The sequence below is a fragment of the Sinocyclocheilus grahami genome, unplaced genomic scaffold (genome assembly GCF_001515645.1).
Source record: "Sinocyclocheilus grahami isolate Dianchi unplaced genomic scaffold, SAMN03320097.WGS_v1.1 scaffold55.1, whole genome shotgun sequence".
Classification (NCBI taxonomy): domain Eukaryota; kingdom Metazoa; phylum Chordata; class Actinopteri; order Cypriniformes; family Cyprinidae; genus Sinocyclocheilus; species Sinocyclocheilus grahami.
In genome coordinates, this window is record NW_015505234.1 from 4354363 (window position 1) to 4372280 (window position 17918).

A 17918-nucleotide genomic window follows, 5' to 3' on the forward strand; every position below is an offset into this window, starting at 1 on the left:
GACGAATCAAAATTTGAATTTCTTTTTGGAAAACTGGGACGCCATGTCATCCGGACTAAAGAGGACAAGGACAACCCAAGTTGTTATCAGCGCTCAGTTCAGAAGCCTGCATCTCTGATGGTATGGGGTTGCATGAGTGCGTGTGGCATGGGCAGCTTACACATCTGGAAAGGCACCATCAATGCTGAAAGGTATATCCAAGTTCTAGAACAACATTTGCTCCCATCCAGACGTCGTCTCTTTCAGGGAGGACCTTGCATTTTCCAACATGACAATGCCAGACCACATACTGCATCAATTACAACATCATGGCTGCATAGAAGACGGATCCGGGTACTGAAATGGCCAGCCTGCAGTCCAGATCTTTCACCCATAGAAAACATTTGGCGCATCATAAAGAGGTGCGACAAAGAAGGCCTAAGACAGTTGAGCAACTAGAAGCCTGTATTAGACAAGAATGGGACAACATTCCTATTCCTAAACTTAAGCAACTTGTCTCCTCAGTCCCCAGACGTTTGCAGACTGTTATAAAAAGAAGAGGGGATGCCACACAGTGGTAAACATGGCCTTGTCCCAACTTTTTTGAGATGTGTTGATGCCATGAAATTTAAAATCAACTTATATCATCTATGTTGTATTCTGAATAAAATATTGAAATTTGAAACTTCCACATCATTGCATTCTGTTTTTATTCACAATTTGTACAGTGTCCCAACTTTTTTGGAATCGGGTTTGTAATATTTATTATATAAACATAGTATATCTGAAAAAATAATAGCCATTATTATATTATACATTAAAATGTTGTGAAGCAAACTCATTGTAATGTTTTAAATTCATTTGAAGTAATTAAAATATCTGATTTTATGATCTTATATCTGCCATTTTCAGAATGTCATATTCGGTATCGACCAATACCGATATATATTAAAAACTCTAATGTCGTGTGATAACTATTATGGCACCAATACTGTGCATCCCTAACATACTGTAAACATTGCCCTGTGCTGAATTACTCCAGAGCTGCAGGAAAATGATGCAATGATAGAGCTGACTGGCTGATGGCACCACAGAAACGGTCCCTTCATAACGGCAGAAAAAATATCCTAAAGGCAGAAAAAATGATGTCCATTTCACACTTTTAAAGGCCTTTCAAAAAAATTTGGCACCTGTAAAACATCAGCTGTAATACAGAAATATTTATGATTTATGAGTTGCTTGAAAAAACATTGCAGTCAAAACACACTGATTCTTTTGAATGGCCATAAAAATATGTGTTTGTTTTTTTGCGGCCATATGTTGCAACAGGGGTTAAACTGAATCACGCTAACCAGCCAAACCTTGATCCCTAGTGTCACCCGACCTAAACAGACATTGAGATCAAAACTGAGCAGGAACTGTGAGTGTGAGACTAGCTCAGGTGGCTCAAATTAATGCAATATGACAAAGACAAAGCAGGTACACTAGTCTGAAAACCCCACTGAAGCCCTGTTATCGAGCACAAAAGGACCAGAGCATAATAAACTGGGTCCCACAGACCAAGGTGTGTCTGTAATTAAATGAGCTTGCACTAATTAAATGTGCCATATGCTCCTGTGCTCCTAAAATGGCATATGCTCAGGGAAACACTGGTCTGTGAGAATGGAACACATAACTGTGCACACTGGCGTATTGGGGGATTTAGTTTATATGATGTGCATCTGGTTTTAACTGGGTTTGGAGGAGAAAAACCGAGGAGCTGTGATGTTGGTTGAGCCAATGAAGCTCCGTTGGGAACAGATCACATGTTGAGTTTACGGCTTACATCAGAGGTCTGTTTTAGATGACACTCATGCATCACATACTGAAAAAAACAATGAAAATGAATGCACTAGATTGATCTTAACATGATATGCATTCAATGCTAAAAGTAAAAGCCGAGTGAACTGAAATCTAGATCACTTGAGATTTTTGTGAAAATATCCCACCAAGTAAAGCATGCTTTCACTCGTCTTTCAACATAGGCTAATTAAACACCACTGTAGAAGCTCCACAGAACATCAATTGTGCCTTTGTTGTCAGTCTGTCCTCACCATCTAACTGCATTGAAGCTCTGGTAGTCTGGTCGATTGTGTTCCCATGTACAAAAGCTGGGCTTCTCAATCAATGAGCTATCTAGCTCAGATGCATCAGATGGGATTATCAGTGTTGGGACTTGCTTTGAGCCAGCCTAGAGTAAACCCTAATTAATGGCTGGCTTTTAAACAAAGCTCTTTTGAAGGATGATCAGATACAGAGGGTATTATGATTAATGTACAGTAAAACAAACTAATTTGAACTTTTAAGTAATTTTTTATAGCAGGGCTACAAACTCATTTGATCAGTCTGTAAACTTAATTATAATTCAGGTGCACAGTTAGCACTAAAGTTTATCATGGTTTGAGAAAATGGATCAGAGAAAAGCTATATGTGACGCTGGAAGCTACGAATAATGAAATGAAGTCTAAAGCAGATGGAGTATAAATATTCAACAGAATCCGTCTGAAAATGGACAGATATTCAAATTATCTAATTAGCCATAGATCAAAACAAACATCATATTTTCTTCTCTCTGTTACTGCCTTCAGCTTGATATATTTAATTGAATATACTTATAAGCCGCTTTAGTACACAAGCAAACTCTTCTCAGAGAACACAACTGTTACCTACTTCATACTTTAGCCTATATAATTTATATCAGCACTCTGGAAATGCCTCTCGCCCAATCAAATTGGAAGAACCAACTGTTTGGCCAATAGCAGATCATCTCAGATATAAACAAACACAGAAGTTCTTAGATAAAATGACCCCATACTCAATCTGGTAATCATTGTGAACAAATAGAGACGTGTTCTTGGCTATGAAGGATTATTTACTAGCCTATTTTTTGCCACAAAGCTGGTTCATATCTTTATATCAGTCTGAATCATATGTCATACCCTCCATAAAACAGACTACAGAGATAGGAATCATTCAAAATGTATCATAACAGAGCTCTCTGATTATATTTACGGAATTCAATTATTCTGACACAGACAGATGGACTGCTTGTCCAGGAGAGGCCTGTCGTTTGTTACCATCAACAGTTGTGTCAGGCTGAAGGGCTTCTGGAACTCAACTTCTATGGTTGCAAACGAACAAAAAGTTCTTTCAAATTGTTATAATCAAATTGCTTACTGATGCAGTGTGCTTACATAATAAGCTTATATTTACTGTAGTTATGTAAATCTGCCATACCCTATGATGTCTAATTGTTCATGATAATTAATGTTACAAATGTATTATTCAGTGGATCTCAACTGCAGGAGAGCCAAAAATGGGGTGCAGATCTGTTCTTATAGTAGCTAAATTCCAATGAAATGCAACAAAGCATGTAATCATGCATAGTTAGATTAGCTAAATAAATGTATTAATGTTTAAAAGGGAGGAGGAATGCTTGCCAAACCTTGATACCACTATTATTGATCTGACTGAACTTACACTATCGGACGAGAATACAAAAACTTGAGGCTGGATAATGACACTATACTCCAGGGTTCCTCAAATCTTGCCCTGGAGGGCCAATGTGCTGCAGAGTTTAGCTCCAACCCTGATCAAACTCACCTACCTGGGATTTTGTAATGATCCTGAAGACATTGATTAGCATGCTCAGGTGTGTTTGATTAGGGTTAGAGCTAAAGTCAGCAGGAAAGTGGATCTCGTGGGCCAGATTTGAGGATCCCTGCTATACTCTATACCAGTGTTTCTCAACTCTGGTCCTGGGCGCCCCCCAGCACTGCACATTTTGTGTGTCTCCCTAATCAAACACACCTGATTCAACTCATTAGCTCATTAAAAGAAACTCCAGGACCTGAAATGGGTGTCAGATAAGGGAGACATACAAAATGTGCAGTGTTGGGGGGAGCTCAGGACCAGGGTTGAGAAACACTGCTCTATACTATAAAATGTTTTCTGTTTTTAACTGATGTAAATGTATGGTGTAAATGCCCCCTTAGTTAGGCTGTCTTCTTAAAATGAGTTTATAAATGAAAAAAAAAAATATATATATATTTTTTTACTCAAAGTTATAATTGTAAGCACAGTGAACAATTTAGCTTACACCAGGGGTGTCCAAACTCGGTCCTGGAGGGCCGGTGTCCATACGAGTTTAGCTCCAACCCCAATTAAACACACCTGAACCAGATAATCAAGCTCTCACTAGGCCAGGGGTGCCCAAACTCGGTCCTGGAGGGCCGGTGTCCTGCAGAGTTTAGCTCCAACTTGCCTCAACACACCTGCCTTCATGTTTTTAGTATGCCTATTAAGAGCTTGATTAGCTGGTTCAGGTGTGTTTAATTGAGGTTGGAGCTAAACTCCTCAGGACACTGGCCCTCCAGGACCGAGTTTGGGCACCCCTGGCTTACACTCAACAGCATTTGAGCACAGAACACTTTGCTGGATCGCCTTCCATCGGAGGTCAACAATACTAGATGCAGCTAATAGCAGGTGCTTGAGGACACCAAACAATATACATTCTCATAAACACTATTTCTTTGATTATAAATTATTAGTGAAATTTACTGTCCTCTAAAAGGCTCAGGAATAATCCTAGCTTGACAGTTTAATCACCATCACGATACATATTACAGTAAACCATATCTCTGTGTTTAGTTGCAAGGAAGTCCCGGAGAGAGACATTCATTAGCATATCCATCTTAAGGGCAGAGGGTTGGTACGAACAAAAAAATATGTAACATGAAAGACAAAGCCTGCATTTAAAATGCATATATGCTTAATTTTTGGCATATGGATTCAAAGATAATGAGACACTGAAAACTCCAGTTCTGATTTCATAGGGTCCTTTAACCACAAAACATGTTCTATATAATCATTCCAGTATTTCACATCACCCATCACTCCCCCAGAGACACATTTCAGTCCGAGAGTTTTCCTTTCTCCTGTGTGTGTATCATCTGGGCTAACAGACACAAGGTAAATGTCGACGAAAGACTTCTTTGAGTGAAGTTGTGTGTTGATGTCGAGGCTGAATTATGGATGAGTTCACTCAAAAGATGAGCGTTGTATGGAATTCATTGTGGATTTGCTGACAGTTCTGGTGCACCTTGATCCAGTGGGAGAGAGCGAGAGAGAAAGAGAGAACATTTGGGGAGAGAAGTATACTGTAAATCCTCTCCCCTTCATCATACAATAGTCTCTGCGATATAGTGCAAACCCTTCACTAGTCCGTCCAATCGTTTCATCCCCTGTGGTGCATATGTTTGGTGGATAAAATAATCTGATAATGCAGTGGAATAAATAACACACACAATCTAATGTGATCTCCTCCCACTACATACCAGCCTCTGGGATCCTGCCATTTCTCCAAATTCATCTTCATATACAGCTGAAGTACATACTTAGGCTTGTGTGATAAGTTGCAGTCTAGAAAATGTACAGTAGGCTATATTCCTAGATAGTAGTTATCTACCTTCAATTTTGGCCAATACTGTACAGTATATACAGTATATATTGCAATAATAATCTGAGTCTGTATTACAGTAATATTTTGGCTATTTACAGATTAACTTAATACAAGTGCATTTAGTGCCATCACATAACAAATTTGTGTTGCACGGCGTGACATTTGACTGCTTGCTTGCTGAAAATGACATTTAATAATTTCATACAAATGTATTTATAATAAATGAAAGTAGGTTATTTGTTTGTTTATTTTGCTGCTGCTATTTTTTGTCACTTTAAGTTAGTGTCTTTGTAATGTTGACATTTTTTTAAATCTAAAATCATAATTGTTGATTAAAGTTATATCTGTCAACTGTTGATCTTTGTATTCCTGGTTGGCAATACATACTAAAATTCACTAGAAAAACTACCGCTCAGCTCACCACACTACAACAGCATTGCAAACACCTCAGCAACCCTCAATTATTTTTAAAAGATTATATTGTTTCTGTAACATATCATATACAAGTCCTATGTATATTGTAGACTGCAAGTTAGCCTATAATCAGAGCTTATTTTATCCATGTAATACAGTGGAAATAATTGTGTTCTGTGACATATCTGCTGGGAGTCAATTAATTAAAAGTAAATACAACTTCCCAGCCAGAGGGAACACTAGTCACCATAATGGTGACTTCAAACTAAACTCTTCACAGTATTATCCAACAATGCAACACAATATGTTATTGTTTGTATGACACATAATGACCTAGCCTTACAGTAAATCTCTGAATACAATACATTATCGCAATAAATTACTTTGAAATCTACTGGCAATATAAAATCCTGTCTATTTTTTTTAAGTGTTCTGTACAAAACAACATCAACAAAGAAACCCAAGAATATCTAAACAACATGAAGTTTGAAAAAGGGGTAATATTGGAAACAGATTGACTGGTGTGCTGTCAGAATGCATTGTCTCACTGCATGCTGCAGTTCACAAGCATACGACCCTTGCAGCATAGCTATTTTTGACACAAAGTTCATGGTATAATGGTCAAAATGAAGCCCGAGTTACTGCTTAACCATGCCATTTACTGTAACAAATGCACATTACTTAAGCTACCAATACACTGACAGACAGAGTGGAACACACTTACTAACTAGCTACCATATCTGCACTTTGGAGAATATTACGGTTTGTAAAGTTGACTTGTAGGTAATCATTTTCCTTTTCATGAAGGAAAAAAAGTCTTGAAATGACTGGAATGTGATTTTTCGAGAAAATAAAGTGTGGGAGGAGTGAAAGTGAGGGTGCCGGGTTTGCTGAAAAATACTGACAGAACAGATGCTAAGTTTGCATAGTCGTATATGCACATGCAAACTTACACATGCGCACATACATACACCTACACACCCCTTTACTGCTCGTCCTGCTCTCAAACTGCATTTCTTCCAGTGCTGCGCTCAGATTCTCTCCTTTTTTAGCAGTGAAACATCGTGCACTCCTCCTATGGCCCTGGGCCCACTAGAGACTATAAAAAGATACAGGCTCATGAAATATAGACAGTGTTCGGGATTCAATTTTATGGTGCCTATTACTGCAAATTGTAATATGGCTAATTACTCCTCGCCGTGTAGGATTGCTTCAGCAATTGTCTCATGGCCCCATCAGACGAAATTTCAAGCAAATGGCACCTGAGGGGCGTCAATTGAGCATTTCATTATTTTAATTATGTGGACTAATGATTTACCTTTGCAGACGGAGAGAACAAGGCGATTTGCAAGTCTTTCGTTAGGCTATGCTTTCCTCAAGGGTACTGAATCCATTTTGTACAGCTTTCCAGACGTATCCATCTGTTCTGAAAAGGAGACAAGTGAGAAAAAACAAATAATTTTTTCCTCAAAGAAACGTCATTATACAGAGAAATGGTCTGAAGATTATGTCTTGGCCTTTCATAAATTACACATATTTTTATTTGTACCCTACTCGTATAGATTATTGCCTGCACAGTACTTGTCAAATCAGTCTTTGTGAATCACAGTGTTAAACACAGTTAGCTTGGAGAGTGATTCATCTTAAGTTTTACTGTGGATATTGAAAATCTGAGAGTGAAATGGATGGAGATGCATTTTCAGACTGGTATGATGGAAAGGGCAGAAAATATAGGATTTTTTTTTTTTTTTAGGATCAGATGCTTTATCGCTTATTTCAATAAAACTTTGTTGCCATGTATTTATGTATTTGAAGACTGCATTGGGGTCCAAAAGCCTTAAACCACATTGAAATTCAGGGTCTTGTTTTTATTTTTTATTTTGTTGAACCTGGAAATAATATTAGAAAGCAACTTTAGTTTAATTTAACTCAGTTTAGTTAAATTGATTCAAAATGCTAAACTGAGATTCTGCAATATAAAATGTTGTATTAAAAACATTTGGACCTGACTAAAAATGTCAAATGCTGATCAATATTTAATATAAGAGTCTACTACAGCATAAAACAATGTACACATTCTGTAAACTATTGAATCACATTCTACAAGCAAATCACAAAATAATATTTTAGCATCTTAGTGATTCTAGATGTAAAAGAAAATGTAAATATAGTAACTTATATTTTGAGCAGTGACAGTAGACCTGTTTAAAATAAACAATATTTATCTCTATAACATTTGCTGCACCCAGCTCTTGTGTTCATGATTTCTGCAGTGGACTCGTTTTCATTTCCCACAAGTCTGTGCCTGGCCTTTATGTGATCATTTTCTAAGAAAAAAAAGGGGTCATTCGTAGAGAGCAGGTTGATTTTTTCCTCTTTTGTTTCTCTCTTGGCAACCAAGCATATGCTAGACTCTTGACCTGCACTATACTTCCATCTCTTCATGCTAATACATTACTCACATGTACGAAAGCACACTGTACACCCCCACACATTGTGGATTTGCTCTGAACATCGATTACCGCCATCCTCGGAGGTCTAAATTTGTCAGCGGGGTTAAGAGGGACAGAGGGGGCTGATATTGGCTGTGAAGAGATGAGCGATTAACTGTGCGGCTGACTCAGGCGGCTGGTGTCTTTGTATGTCAGGGTGCGATGGAAAAGCCAATGAAACAGTTCTCAGAGGGTGTCATAAACTCTGCTTTATTGCCGGTTTGTGTTGCCTTTGCAGATTAAGTTCAAAGAGAGATGGCTTCTCTTCTCCCTCCATCTTAAATCCCGTTTCTATTGAGTTTCTTCTATGGATATATTCTCAGGGCCTCTGAGAAATAACCCTGCAGTCAGCAGCTGCAGGGCAGAGAGTGATTGTAAATGAGGGAGGATTACTCCCTCAGGGTGCTTTTAACCCCTAGGATTCTGGGTAGAAAGTGTGTCCTGGCAAAGAACCCAGTGGCTACATTTACTTGGGCTTTCTTTAGAAGATAGTGACTCATCTCGCAATATCCGTGTGGTAAGGTGTTTTTGCAACCATTTACTCATGCCTCTCTTGAGCCAGACTTGTTTTTTCTTTATCCAAAACTGTAAGCAATAACATTGGGCAATAATATTGCACTGTCATGAAATTAGAAAATCTAATTTTTTTTCTGCCTCTTTTATAAGTAGACTATGCTGGGGAGTAACAAACTAATAATAGCTAATTAATGGCAATGTTCAGCAGCGTGACGCTGGTTCGCTCCGTTCAAAACTGTCTCTGAAAAGCAGCTCGTTCGTAGTCCCAAAGCTTTAGAAGAACCGAGTGAGCTAAGTTAATAATAAACTAAACTCACCTGAGCTGTCCTGTGTTTTCATGAAGTCCGATTCTTTTTAATGAATGAGTTCATTTTAACTGTTGCATGTAAATGGCCGACTCACAATTCAAAATTCATTCTGCAAAACCTCCTATATTCGCAGCAATTATGTTGTATGTGCAGTATATATTATGCTAAATGCAGCTGCTTTCACCATATATCTTTCCAAGATTAATACAATCTTTTTGATGAATTTGTATTTAAGTGCTTAATGACAATATGTCAGGAAATGGTACTCATCAATCCAATGCTTAACATCCATTAAATATGTTAACATCAGGCATCCTTGTCTTTGAAAACAAAATGAACTGACAAAAAGAAAGTCTGAATTATGGCCATGTCCCTTGGTAATCACTTTTTCCATTTTCAAGCTAAAGCTGGACTGCTGACATTGAGAAGATGATCAGCACTTCACCAAAATGCTCCAGCCTCAGCAGAACACCACAAATGTCAAGTATTAAAAGAAAGTGGAAAACTGATGAGAATAGCAGACCATAGAGAATACCATACTGCAGCAACAAACACCTATATCAAACCTAGTGCTTCAGATTAATTTCCACTTGCCAGCAGTCATGCTTAAATAATAATAACACAGGTCAATGTGTAGACAAATAAGCACTCAGAACCTATCATTAATACTGCTACAAAATACCAGTTGCACAGTGTCTCACATAATTCTGTTCTGTACATTTTTCCATAAATAAATAATTTTCCATAAATAAATAATTGAATGAAACAAACACATTATATCATTGTGAACCACCGATTTCGAAGGACTGAAACAATATGAAGAGGAATAATTTATTCAACCATATAGCTTTCCTCTTTTCTCTGCATATTTATTAATTGGCAGTGCGGCTGAAGAATAGCATTTAATAATCATATACCTGAGATGAGGAACTGTTTACACAGCATATTTCCAATATGTAAAAGTGTTAGCGTTTAAGGGCATGTTTTACATAGAAGTAATAAATTGCTTAATGTAACTGACAGGAGGGCATGTACAACAACACAAATCCAAGAGTATTTTAAGGCTAAAGACTGACACAATTCAATATTCCCAAGACTCATAATCACATGTATGCAACACATGTATGCAATGAAATTACATTTTCATTACATAATGGCAGATATTTGAGCGCGCAGACTTCCAAAATGTGCTGTGTTCATGGGTTTAGTCATTTAATCCATGATATGAACTAAAACAGTAATTAGCAGGGCCACATTAACCCAAGGGATCACATGGGCTGCAGCCAAAGGCTCAACCTCAAGGGGGCCCTGTGAACAAGAGATAGCATATTAATTAAATGAGGATTTTGACTTGTGTAGTTTTATATCTGTTATCCACAAATTGCAAAGTGGCTGCATAGCGCCAAAGTGCTTTTCCCAATGTCGACTCTGCACTTACAAATAATCACTGACTCTGACTCACAAAGCCATCAGAGAGAGATCATTTTTGAAGTTGGGGTCACATAAATGCACATTTACAGGCTGAAAATGGTGGGCCTGTGTGCTTATTTAGCATTTAGCATTAAGAACTTTACATGCTTAAAGGAATAATTCATCCTAAAATGAAAATTCTATCATATTCTTTTCACCCTCATGCTGTTCAAAACCGGACTTTCTTTCTTCTGCAGAAAACAAAATAATGAATTTTTAAGAATGTTGGTAACCAAACCATTTTGGTTACCTTTAACTTCCATTGTATGGGCAAAAATAACTGAGGCATTTCTCAAAATATATATTTTTAAGTTCCACAGAGGAAAGAGAATCATGCAGGTTTGGAACGACAAGATGGTAAGTGAATGATTACAGAATTTTTATTTTTTGGTAAACTATCCCTTTAGAGAAAGGTACTAAGCATTATATCCGTAATTATTATTCATGAGCTAAGTTTTCACCAAAGTAGGATCTAAAATGTTGCAATGTATGCAAATTGTCAAAACAAACTGAAAAATATAAAAATTAACTAACACAATATTATGTAACCAAATGTACTTTGTTGGAACCTGTGAGTACTGTTTGTTTCAGTGTACACTCTAAAAAATGCAGGGTTGTTTCAACCCAGCTTTGGGTCAAATATGGACTAACCCAACTGTTGGGTTAAATTTTTACATTACATTTTTAACCCAAAAGTTGGGTCAAATATGGACTAACCCATCTGTTGGGTTAAATTTTTACATTACATTTTTAACCCAAAAGTTGGGTTAGTCCATATTTGACCCAAAGTTGGGTTGAAACAACCCAGCATTTTTTAGAGTGTATGAATGAATGAGTAGTTCACATAAAAATGAACTTTACTATGTCCTAGGCTCCATTAAACTTTTTGTTATATTCCTCAGTTCATCTACGGACTGGACAAGCTTATAGCCTAGCAAAGCAAGAGTTCTGTTACAAAGAGATTGAACTGTCTTAACAATGTCAAAGTTCAGATGTACTCTCCAGCTCTGAGCTGTGGCTTTAGAGTCTCTTGTAGTGGAGTACTTATAGTTCCACTCTGAAGAAGATGGGACAGTGCCATTGGTGTTATGAGCAATCCATGTGAGCACTCTTTGATGCAGGTCCAGCCCCAGAAATCTGTATATCTCCTTGGACTTTTCTTCAGGATTCAAGGCCAAGTCTTCATAGCGTACCAAAAGATACCTCCCCCTCAGCCATGAGGGTTTCTGCAGGCTGGTCTCCACAGAATACTCAATATCTCTGCATGTTCTCGTTATCTGCGTCAGGTCCACATACCGTGGTTGGCGGCCAGTGGCATTCCAGATCTTCCAGGCCCTGAATTTACCGGCAAAAGCAGTCATGCGGGAGGTGAGAATGGCTCGGGGGTCTCTCACCAAATGGACAATTCTCAAATCTAAACGGGGGTCTTCTGAAAGCGTACGTAGATCGCCTATCTCTGGGATACGAACTGTTTTTATGGCCACGTGACTTCGTGCTTGGCAAGCCTGAGAGGCTAGTGTGAGGTTCAAGGCCTGGCACTTTTTTGGGCACCAGACTTCATCCGGTTGGCCTGCTAGAATCTCCTCACCACCTTCCTGGCAGACAGGCGGCGTGCACAGGGCGTGACTGGAGCTGCGGCGGAAAAAGGCCCCGGTCATGTGATCCTGTGGTTCAGGGCGAATATAGCTCTCCAAGAAGCTGAAGTCACAGTTGTAGAGATTGAGTAGGAGGTCTCGGTAGGCTCCCAGAAGAGCTCTGCCATCCAAAGCCCTTTGTAGACGGCTACTAGAATTGGTGAAGGCCTGTTGCACATGGAAAAGAGGCTCAAAAACATAAAATATGCCAGGGTGTTGATTGAAAAGTTGTCCAGTAAACGAGGAGCCACTGCGGGTTTGTGCAAACAGAAGGATGTGCTTTCGAGCGGCGGCAGCACTAGTCTCATGAGGGACTTGGCTGTCATCGCAGAGAGATTTCCATCTCTGCTCTGGGGAAGAGAAGAAGAGAAAGTGAGATAATATGGTGCTCTGAAACCTCAGAGGACATTATAAGGCCACAAAAGACCCAATTAGTTCAGCTTCATCTTTAATCAATCATTTATTTGGGAAAGAAAATACCTGGAGCTTTAATTTAGGGAAAAGCACAGCCTAATCTTAACAAAAACATAATAAAGTCTAGTGCAATTCAAAAACCTATTCTGCCCACAGAGAGGAAACATACAGCAGTAATAATGTTGTTTTGAAGACTTGGATTGCCTCCTTCTGTGGTGGTAATCATTTCACCATTTTGAAGCAATAATGTATAAATGTATAAAATTGAAATATGAACAACGGCATTTCTCCACATACGAAAAAGATTATGCGACTTTTGCTCAAAATGAACAATTACTATATATAGCAGGAGGGTGGGAGAGACTGATAACGCTTGTAATTACGGCTGATGAGAGACTGATTGTGCGTGGCACATTAGGTTGTGTGAGTCGACGCTTGCTGGAAGTGCAAACAGCTGGTCTGTGAGGACATATTATGGCAGATTAATGATGAGATAATTGTAGAATTAATTATTGATATTCCATCTCTCGCTCCTTACAGCAGATGAGGGGGGAATTTCCAGGTTGCATTTCTAACAGTTCTCTGCTAATTTCTTTCCTTACAAACTTACTCATTACAGAAGTGATGACCTGAGAGAGATAAGCCTATAGAGAGAATGTAACTTGAATCCTTTAGAATGATCTTGTCAAACCAGCTAAAGCTATGTCCATAATCAAACATGAATTATAATTGAATTTAAGTCTCTATGCAAACTATAATTTAATGGAGGGCTTAAACTGTGTCTAAAAATGCATTCTGGCATTTTGCAGATGAAATTGAGTACACATGAGTAGATGGGTCATTGCTGTTATGCAGTTTTTAAGTTCTGTAACTTTATGTCTGTATTGAAGTATTTCTACAAAAGGTTTTTGAGATACATGATCTGGTCAAGCTCAGATACTTAATTTTGTTAATTCTATTTACACAATGGAAAGAAAATAAAAAGACTGTTTTTGTGTTAGAAGTAATTTAATTAGATTTTTTTAAATCGCTGCTCTGTTTATTTTATCCAATATATTTCAGCATTAAATTAAAATTCACCCTATGTTTTTGAATGCATGTAATTGATCTCATTGTGAAAATGTCATAACTCAATCTTCGAATGAAACAACATATTTCTTTTGCAAAGATCTGTCATTTTAACATTCCAGCTTTAATAAATATATTGTATTATGGGAACATGAAACTGTACGGCATAATAAAAATGACCCAGACAAAGATAGAGGAAAACCTTGTTTATTTGTTAATCAGAATAAATGTTAATACAATCCATCAGTGGGTTATTGTAAACCTGATACAATTTGAAAAAAAACCCACACATTTCCACTTCCAAATTTAATTTTCATTTCTTCCTGTGACAGCACTGACCTGCAGAATGCTCATACAATTTTAAATGTCATTGTGAAAATCTAATGCTTTGTGTTACAGGACAGTGACTCACCTTTACCCTGGTGTCCTTGGCAGTGGGCGGAGTCTTGGCATGGGCCACCGAAGGAGTCATGGAGGGAACGGATGGCAGTGTACTGCACCCCCAAAGACGTGCACACGAGCAGAAGTAGAGTCTTCCACGAGCACTCCATACTGCTCCGTCACCTAATCGCTGCTCTGTTTATTTTATCCAATATATTTCAGCATTAAATGAAAATTCACCCTATGTTTTTGAATGCATGTTATTGATCTCATTGTGAAAATGTCATAACTCAATCTTCGAATGAAACAACATATTTCTTTTGCAAAGATCTGTCATTTTATCATTCCAGCTTTAATAAATATATTGTATTATGGGAACATGAAACTGTACGGCATAATAAAAATGACCCAGACAAAGATAGAGGAAAACCTTGTTTATTTGTTAATCAGAATAAATGTAAATACAATCCATCAGTGGGTTATTGTAAACCTGATACAATTTGAAAAAAAACCCCACACATTTCCACTTCCAAATTTAATTTTCATTTCTTCCTGTGACAGCACTGACCTGCAGAATGCTCATACAATTTTAAATGTCATTGTGAAAATCTAATGCTTTGTGTTACAGGACAGTGACTCACCTTTACCCTGGTGTCCTTGGCAGTGGGCGGAGTCTTGGCATGGGCCACCGAAGGAGTCATGGAGGGAACGGATGGCAGTGTACTGCACCCCCAAAGACGTGCACACGAGCAGAAGTAGAGTCTTCCACGAGCACTCCATACTGCTCCGTCACCATCACATTCTTCACTCTGTCAGGAAGGCAAGCATGGACACTTATTTACTAAAGCAACCTATGTAGCAAAAAGGAAGGATTGCACTTTTCTTTGTCAGTTAGAATGTTTTTTTTTAGACTTTAAAACATTTAAACAAGATAAAGTGCCAGATTGTAAAAAGTGTGTCTGCTTTGCATTTGAGAGATGATTACACAGTGTTTATGGAGTTTCATAACAAATAGGCAGATGTGAGATGCATTATCACTGTAGGAGCTAAAGTAAGGAGTTGGGACTGTAGTACATATTTTTCACATTTGATCATTCTTACAATCACAGAATAGGCTACTTGGTCCTATTACAATATTACTTCCATATTTAAATAATTGCAAAACCGTAACCTAAACCACAGTAACAAGGTGGTCATTTCTGTCACCTGGACTCAGATCAGTCCATTCGCTGGCCAAATATCTAATGCATGCAGCTCTCTAATCTGTCAAGCTCTAATCTGATTTATTAGTCCACCATGGAATACATTTGTGTTTACAAGGTACCAAGCTGATACAACAAGCACCTCTGATGATGAAAAATTCTAATAGTTTACCAAAGTTTGCCTATTATTCCTATTATTCATGTAAACTGACTATAATAGTATCTCACTGATACTATAATAACAATGTTCCTGTTTATGCAAGCAGTTCTTGGCCAGAATAAGCTGTGATGTGGACCAGCCCTTTTGCCATTTTGTCAAAGATCTGGCTACGCAAGACTAATGAATTGGAAGCATTCATCTCTTTCCATTTGCATGTGCTTTAAAATGGTAATGTGAATTCATCTACTTTTGAATGCCCAGAATTCAGCTCAAAACATATGGCATCTCAGTATTAGTCACAGATGACAACCCAAACTAGTTGGCCTTTCCTCAGCTAAAATACATTTCAAATGGCCCGAACCTGCTCCAAAATCAATATGTTGCTCCAGTTTTTAGTTCACACTGTTTGAGGTGTTGCTATTAGACATGCAATATCTGCAACAAATTCTCTGCCTCACAGTCTCATTTCTCTTCAAATTTTGAAAATTACCATCTTAAATAATGCAGTGCCTATTTTAGCTGTGATGTACTGTATGTTGCCACATGTTTCTCTTGAGCAAGTCCTTAAAAGATCCATTTCATCAAGGTGGCACAAAATTGGCAGTGATGGCCTCCAAGTACAATTTTCTCTCTCTGTTAGTCCCTGAATGAATATGGTCTATGGTATCAGTGATTTGTAAGACAAAATGTAAGAAGCGGAAATGCCATATTACATATTCTCTTTCTGCAGCTAATATAAATGAACATGTCAGAAAAATGTAGCATGGCAATTATGGATGTTGTCAGAATTTCAAACACATTGTTAGAACATAAATTTACAGATATGGCAATCAAGCACTCAACAAATTACTTATCAATGAACAGCCATGTCGCTTGTCTTGAACTTTTCCTTGAACTTTGCATGAAAAAGCTCTTGCTGCCCTGCTAATTTAGCATTCAATGAGGTGGTTTCCCTGTGCTTTTTATTAGCTCCTGAGAGGGACTAGTCACCACTGCAGCTGTTAGGAGTTTTATACAGCAAATGGCATAAGAGAGCTGTTACTAAAACAGTCAAGCACTATCGGGGTTGATCAGATTGTTTTGTGTCTGTGACAATCAATATATTGAAATCACTCAACTTATATCTGCATGTGACCAGCTGGTTGTATTTTTGAGAAACTCTGGTTATGTCAGCTCTCCTGTTTTGTATAAATAACTACACTTTCATTTCTGAGAAAGAGACCAAAAACACATTATGATGGCTCTTGAAATAAAAAAAAAAGAATAAAATCTGACATATACTTTAGCATCTAGACTGCAGTAAAGATTGCCTTTCTCTTTTCAATCACTCCAATCTTGAAATCCTCATTGGCTGTAGCTCTTTTCAAACCATTTACAGGATTTTCAGGGTTGTCTCTAACAATAAAGTCTCTTATGATTCTGCTTTTTCATTCAACAAACTGATTACCACACTGGGAATAGGGAATGTAGGGGCAAAATGTATTTCCATCAGTGTGCACACTGAGAGCTACGATTAGCTTTCTCTGCCATTTGACAAAAAATCGCTCCAGCCACATCGACCAACACAATCAAGCACCAGTACTATGAGCTGTCAGCTACTGGAAGAAAATTGATATCTATTTCTCTCTGTCACATTTCTTCTATGTAAATGTTTGGGTATCTTGACCTTGCTGTGAATATATTAATCTGTTTGATAGTTAATGAATTCTCAAACTACTCTTGACATTAGGTGAGGTAAACGAGAAACTATTTGAATCATTTTGTCATCTTTGGAGACATTACCATGGCTATAATGAGTTTTTAACAGTTATGCATACAACAATTCAAGCTCATTGCAATTTAAAAATTAATTTAATTCTTGCCAAATCAAAAGTGTTGTCAAGGTCTCAATCTGCACTGGTACATCTAGCAGATATTTGACGAATCTGAACTGAATCACATGAATGAAAATATATATATATTTTTTACTTTTGTTATTATTATTACATGTCTAAACTCTCTCCATGTGTCTACATGCCTACAGACACAGCAGGATGCTATTCAAGGTTAATGTCTGTCTATGGCCAAAATAGCTACAGGCAAAACACTAATGTAAGTGACCAATCCATAATATCTAAAAAACCATAAATACAGCATCGCTCAATAAATAACCATCAAAATGTCTACAGTGCATTACCCCATAGCTTTCCTGCAGAGTTTGCAAGAATAAAAAAACTGCTTAACAATGGTTTGCTGGTCTTAAGCTTGTTTTTGCTGGTTTAAGATTGTATTCAGTTGATTTGCTGGTCTCATTAAGATGGTCTCATAGCCTGGCCACGCTGGTCTCCAAACCAAATCTAATGAAAATCGCCTGAAACCCTTCTTAACCAATTAACTCAAA

The 17918-nt window shown here is 37.8% G+C and overlaps 1 protein-coding gene across 1 annotated transcript; it reads right to left on the reverse strand.

The window, feature by feature from the left end:
• Positions 1-11539: 11539 nt before the first annotated feature.
• On the reverse strand, positions 11540-14346 carry LOC107583921 (carbohydrate sulfotransferase 1). Its single transcript, XM_016270273.1, has 2 exons — positions 14208-14346; positions 11540-12663 (listed from the first exon to the last, which is right to left on the reverse strand). Exons 1-2 carry the CDS (start codon positions 14344-14346, stop codon positions 11540-11542), a joined length of 1263 nt encoding a protein of 420 aa, XP_016125759.1.
• Between the last annotated feature and the right edge of the window lie 3572 nt (positions 14347-17918).